Source organism: Lactuca virosa, chromosome 8 (genome assembly GCF_052849685.1).
Source record: "Lactuca virosa cultivar CGN04683 chromosome 8, Lactuca_virosa_CGN04683_v6, whole genome shotgun sequence".
NCBI classification, from domain to species: domain Eukaryota; kingdom Viridiplantae; phylum Streptophyta; class Magnoliopsida; order Asterales; family Asteraceae; genus Lactuca; species Lactuca virosa.
In genome coordinates, this window is record NC_136433.1 from 94770569 (window position 1) to 94777774 (window position 7206).

Here is a 7206-nt window from a genome sequence, read left to right on the forward strand (position 1 = left end):
TAGTAGTTATAATACTAATTTGGATGATGTAAAAAGTACAAGCGGTCATATTTTCTACTATGGGTCATCACCAATAACTTGGTGTTCACAAAAACAAGATACTGTTGCACTATCATCTTGTGAAGCAGAATTTATGGCAGCCACTACAGATGCATGTCAAGCAATATGGCTTCGGGATTTGATGAATGAGATTGTGAACAAAGCTCAAGAGAAGGTGATCATACGTGTCGATAATAAGTCTGCAATAGAGATCACGAAAAAGCATGTTTTTCATGGAAGAAGTAAACATATTCACACAAGGTATCGTTTTATTCGCAATTGTGTCGAAAATGAACAAATGGAGGTGGAGTATGTACCTGGTGAAGAGCAGAAGGCGAATATTCTCACAAAACCTTTAGCCCGAATGAAGTTCAAGGAAATGAAGATCTTAATTGGGATAAAAGATGTTTCTAAGACGACTTAGAAATTAGGGGGTAAATGTTGGAATTCCTAAGTTGAGTAGGATACAAGGAACTTCAAGTTGAGTAAGGCATAAGCAAATTGGTTTGGTCATACTTTAGGAAAGTTAGTTTCCTATTCTAATTCTATAAGTTGATAGGTTAGAGTATATATGTATATCGAGTTCATGGAATGTATGATTAACACAATCAAGTGTAATTGAGTTTTGAGTGATTTTCTCAACAAAATTGAAGAGTTATTTCAATTATTAGAGTTATTTCAATTATTGTTTGTGTTTTTATTGTTTTCATCTTTGTTTTTTATTTTGAATTTTCATGCGAAAATCACCTATAAATTTTATCATGTATTGAATTCCTCTAATTGATGTAGTTCTCATCGGTCCACATTCATCTAAATGTATGAGTTCGAATGGCTTGGATGCCCTCCATATATTTTTATTGATTCGAAATTGATGTGATCATATCTTTGGACCCAATAAAAGTTACATTTGAAATTTTGAAAGAGCATAAGGTATCATCATAAAATCTAAAAGGAAACATTTTGTTGCGAGTCATGTGTATATTTTCTAGAATTTTCCCATTAGTTTCTTTGATCACTCAAAATTTACCTTTGAAGTGTACCCTTTCATGAACTTTGTGTGATCAAGGACACTAACAGGAAAATTATTGAAAATGGTACATTGCACCCTTCATGATTAGTTGCCTGACGGTTAGCAAGTTAAGTCTCGATACCGGGACAAAATATTCAATAGTTATCATTTTATCACCACCTTTAGTTTTTACTAAGATTCGACACACTATTTTTTGTTCTCTTGTACATACTTTTTTTGACTTAATCTTCAAGACAAATAAACAAGTTTTTGCTTATCACATGGTTGCTACACCCTTTGTTGATATACCGAGTTTCATTTTATGACACTTCTTGGACATTAATGATTAAACATAGTGAACATGGTGTCTTTCTTCTAGATGCATGAAAAAGGTTTTCCACGCCCTTTACCCATGAAGGAATTTTCAACTTTGATCATCCTGATGATCAAAACCTTTGTCTTCTCATTTTCATTTTCTTGGTTCGAAACTCTGAATATTGCAATCAAAAAGCACGTTTTGTAGATGAAAAATCAAATTGTTTGATCCGAAGAATCGAAGTCCATGAGATTGCAATGTTCCTAACATATTTTCTAAGTATAATGTTGATAAAACTTGGGATTCTTCGATCGCCACAACTACACATCCAAGTTAGGTTGTGTATAATCTTTTCAACTACCCTCTTGTCTTCGATAATTTCACCATTCAATCTTAATTATGACCCCGATTGTAATAACCTTCAATAGTCTCAAATTCTCTCATCTTAAGGTTATCGAATTCGCATCTTAGGCTGTCCAGTGTGAGTTGAAAAATGGGGAGCAGGACAAAAGGTACCTCATGCCCAGGGTTCCATGGAGGGAGGGTTCAAAATGATGCGGGTTCTGTGGGTTCATCAAGGTTCCTGGTATTCAAAAAGACTTTCATTTTTTACTCCAATGATAGTTGTTTCAGCCATCTAATTTTGGGAGTTGTGGCTGTAATCCATTGTTGTTCAAAGTCATGATCTCCCTCTCATACCAGTTTGTTGATTAGAAACTCACAAAACAATCAATATTATAAAGACAGGGGACAAAATTTCTTCACGTACATACACTCAACAACACTAATCTGTACAGTGATTACATATAAATAGATACAGAAAGTAACTATCAAATAACTGCTAAATGACAGTTACATTAACTATAAATGGAATGACATACACCGTTAATTAATGATTCCAAAGATAAGGAACTAGATTAGCTTATAATCTTGACAAATTGGAGGTGACAGTTTTTTAACACATTCATAACAAGTTCATTTGAATTGCATCTATCGATTGAATTGTATTTTATTGGCAAAATGTTAAAGAAGTTAAACTGGTTAAAATGACCACAGTCAAACTTGAACGATCAACAAAAAGAAGTTTACAGAAGTTTTAGCAAAAATTCTAGTCAGAACTAAAACCAGATGGGATTCGTCACAAACCAGGATCATCCGTAAAGTTGAAGCTAGCACAATCAGTATTATGAACCAAAACGGAGGAGCTGAACCCTAATCTCTGCGACACCAAATCAAATTGCAACAGATTATCCTCCATTTGATGCCCCCCGATCACCACAGAACTCCTCGGATTCTCACCGCCGTCAACAAACCCCAAGCACCACAGATCTCCATCTTCATCTTCACCTGCAACTCTCACCATTGAATTCGCTCCAAACATCCTCCAAAACACATCTTCGCTATGCATCACCAAATCGATAGTCGGGAACGCAGGCCCTAACCGTGTGCTAGAAACTTCACTCACTGGATAACACACATCGAACGGACTCACCGGATCCGTTACAGTGAGGCCGATTGTGGCCGATTCGTTTACGAATCGTTCGATGAACGCGTTGTAAATCGAGGTCTCTAATACAGTGTAAGGAGTGACGGTGCTCAATCTGGTTCCACCGAAACCGTTGTCGTTGATTGTCAAGAGATTGTTGTCGAATTCCACCGGGTTGCCGTTGACGTTGATTGAGGTGACTCCGATGAAGTACTCATCGGAAGGATGGCGGTAGTAGGTTATTAGGGTGAATCCGATAGGGTTTAGAATGAGTGGCGTGTAAACAAGATGACTGGAAAGGTCAATTCCGGGAGAGAAATAGTACGGACCGCCGGTGTTGAAGAAGGCTGAACCGGAGGATGTACTTGGCGAACTGGGAAGGCATAACGCAAACAAATAGGGTGAAGCATAAACGCTACTAACCTGCGCCACAAGGTAATTTAGCCGTTAAAAATAGAAAGAACATGAATATTGTTGATTTAGTTAAGAGAAATGTATTAAGACACTATCCATAACCTATTAATAAATATTGTTGAATTTTTTAGGTATTCTATTTTTTTCTATGAAATTAATAAATAGTGTTGACTTTTTTAATATTAAGGTGTAAATGGTCATTTAATATACGGTTTATTCAATATACGAAATAAACAAAATTATGCATGCAAAATCCAGATAGACATGGCGTGCAACCATTCTATTCGAACAAAATTTCAATGAAAAAAAAAAAACTACTCATTTCATTAATTTGTAATGCTCTATATAACTTTTATTTTATTTAGAGAAATTAAGTATCCTCTTACCTTACACCTTATTTTATTTATAAGATTATAAAATATATATCTTTTAAAGTATTGTTTAAATATTTCTAAACATCTTGTAACAATCGTTAAAGACAGCATGTACCTATAAAATTTTATCTACAACTAAAACAAGTAGATACATTAGTAGCATTTTGAATAAAGAAATTAAAAAATTTCGACCAAAATCATAAGAAGCACAAACTTTTATTAAATATTATATCGCAATCTCGTACGTAATATAAGTTTATAACAATTCAGTTATATATCATTTATTGATATATGTCCGTTCACTATTTTCAACAAAATTAATTAATGCGTCAAAAGACATTAATTAAATGGGATAATGACTTGAAATGGTAACGAACTTTCGACTTTGTTCACATTTAGTCACTAAACATTTTTCCGTTATCTATTTGCCATTGAACTATTGAAACTGTTCACATTTTACCCTTATGACCGGCTGTTACCGGTCATAAGGGTAAAATTTGAACAGTTTCAATAGTTTAGTGACAAATAGATAACGAAAAATAGTTTAGTGACTAAATGTGAACAAAATCGAAAGTTCGTTTCCCTCTAAAAAGTTCAATGACTAAATGTGAACAAACTTCCTCTTGTATTATGTTTTAGCAAATTATTTATTTTTGTTTAATTGTAACAACATTTGTTGATGAAGAAATCTATGAAATAAAAAAAACAAAACCCCGAAAAATATATTAAAAAAAACAAAAAACCGAACTCGAAATAAAAAACCAATGGTTTGGTATTTTCAAAAATAAAAAATCACAATTTTTCAATCTGATTTTGGTTTTACAAAAATTCAACTTTCGGATTTCCATATCTAAATCCCTCCCCCTTTTTATAATCGAAAAATGATTATAAAACCAAAAAGGGAATGAGAAAGCGCTCAATTCAAAATTTTCTATCAAAAACTCTCCCTTTATGACATGAGAGATAGAGAGAGAGAGAGACATGTAAACACTTCTATATAAGGTGGGTTCATACCATATGTAGAGATGTGCTTGAGAGATGTAACATTGAGAGTGTTACTCTATGTAGAGGTGTGCTTGAGAGATGTAACATTGAGTGTGTTAATTATGTAGATTTAAATCTAGATCCTTTTTTGTAAACACCTTTCATAATCGAATGCATCTCTTAAACACCCAAATCATTGTGTTCTTTGTGTGTTCTTTGATTCCGCATGTCAAACCAATGGTCATAATTCACATCATTGAGAATGATTCATTTTTTTGTAAAACCAAAATCAGATTGGAAATTTTGATTTTTTATTTTGGAAAATGTCAAACCATTGGTTTTTTATTTCGGTTTCGGTTTTTTGTTTTTTTTTTTAAATATATTTTCAAGGTTTTGTTTTTTTTATTTCATAGATTTCTTCATCAACAAATGTTGCTATAATTTAACAAAAATAAATAATTTGCTAAAACATAATATAAAAGGAAGTTTGTTCACATTTAGTCATTGAACTTTTTAGAGGGAAACGAACTTTCGATTTTGTTCATATTTAGTCACTAAACTTTTTTTCGTTATCTGTTTGTCACTAAACTATTGAAACTGTTCACATTTTACCCTTATGACCGGTAACAGCCGGTCATAAGGGTAAAATGTGAACAGTTTCAATAGTTCGATGGCAAATAGATAACGAAAAAAAATTTAGTGACTAAATGTGAACAAAGTCGAAAGTTCGTTACCCTTTCAAGTTATTATCCCTAATTAAATACAGTGATTTTGATAATCTACTAGTGTAACACGAGAATCAATAGTTTCTTGTTTTCTCAGTCATACCTTATTTTCTTCCTTTTCAAATTTCAACTCTCTATTTTGTCCTCAACTAAAATAAAATTAAAAAATGTCCGTATTAATGTATTATAAAAAACTAGGTAGGAGTCAGAGTGCAAATCCACATAAGTATAGGGACTGGATTTGACAACTTTACTTGCTAATTACTATATATCAACTCGAATAGGTGGGACATTGGAAGGGGATAAGGAGACTAACCTGCGCCGGGAGCGAGAAATTAGACCGTCCTAAACCGGCTGAACCGGACACCCCCTCCGGTAACCCCCGAAGCAAAGAGGCATCGGAGCAAGAAAGCACGAAATTAGGGACGACACCTAGTTGACCGGTGGAACGGCCGTCGGTGGTGGTCAAAGCAAGGGAGTCAATGAGTGCCTGTGCTAAAATACTGTCTCGAATCACAGGATTCTCCGGGAATAAACCGCAAGAGTTGTTGTGGCAACCAGGACCCGACGGTCGGAAACAATTGGAGCAAGCTAGGGAGGCGAGAGAATTACAGAGACCGGTGCTGCAGTGGATGTAGTGGTGGCTTCTGGATATGTATAAACCGGGAGTGCAATCGATCCAGCTGAATTTACCACCGAGATCGAGGAGCAAATCGGTCGATTGAAGAGGTGATTTGAAGAAAATCGAGATTGTGTAGAGTTTCGTCGATTCGTCTCTATCGATAGGAGCCACAAAAGCTGTAGATGAATTAACGATATTGAAATGGTAGAAGAATAAGAAGAAGAGAACAAAGTGGAGAGAAGACATTGGATACTGAATTGAAGTTGTTCAGAATAAAAAAAAAACGTTAGAATTGAAGAAATGTGGTGTGTTTTGTAAATAGTGAATGAATCCTCCATAATAAAGTTTTTTTTTTTTTTTTTTTTTTTTTTTTTTTTTTTTTTGTCACGTATCAATCTTTCATGAATGTTGACACTTGTCATTTTGTGGAATTTTTGACATAAATATCATACACTTGTCAATTTTTGGTTTGTTTCAATTTTTAAAATTAAAGTCATATATTTGTATAGATAGAGTATTAAATATAATATATATGATATTAAATTGCAATAAATATGTTTTTTTATTTCTTATTTTAAAGTTGTATATTAAAAAATATTTTCTGTTTATACTTTAATATTTAATCTTTTTTTTAAATCAACCCGTATAATACACGGGTCTCACACCTAGTGATCCTATTTGTTAAAATCCTTCCTTCCTTCCTACTTAATAAAAGAGTAGTTTTATATGCCATGTGTCATCTTCTTAGCCTCTCAATGCCACGTGCCATCTTCTTATTAAGCCTTCCTTTTTTCCTTCCTCCAGAATCCGTCCCTACAATTAAGGAATTTCAATTAGAAAGCTTTGTATTATCCCAACAAATCAGCAAAAAATCATCTAATTATTTGAATAAATCAGCCAATGTAATCTTATCAGAAAATTGAAAAAGATGCCCCATTTAATCCCGTTATGTGAGGTACAACCTGTATTCGCTTTCTGCATAGGTTTGAAGATTCTATATTCTGCGGGATTTGAAGATTTTCTACATCCGGTAATTATTTTTTTTGTTGTTGTGTGTGTTTGATTCATGTGTTTATATCATCTTTGTTTCATGCTATTCGATTTCAAGATTCATTCTTCTCCTACAATTGAAGATTCAGTACTTTGTTACATTTGGTTAATTACATTCCATTATACAAACATTATCCAGGAAAAAAATGCAGAAAATTGGTAAATGCATAAAAATGTCAAAAGATTG

The 7206-nt window shown here is 33.5% G+C and overlaps 1 protein-coding gene across 1 annotated transcript; it reads right to left on the minus strand.

The window, feature by feature from the left end:
• Positions 1-2342: 2342 nt before the first annotated feature.
• On the minus strand, positions 2343-6275 carry LOC145133335 (putative aspartic proteinase GIP1). Its single transcript, XM_079068280.1, has 2 exons — positions 5664-6275; positions 2343-3273 (listed from the first exon to the last, which is right to left on the minus strand). Exons 1-2 carry the CDS (start codon positions 6213-6215, stop codon positions 2503-2505), a joined length of 1323 nt encoding a protein of 440 aa, XP_078924406.1. The 5' UTR covers positions 6216-6275; the 3' UTR covers positions 2343-2502.
• Positions 6276-7206: the final 931 nt, after the last annotated feature.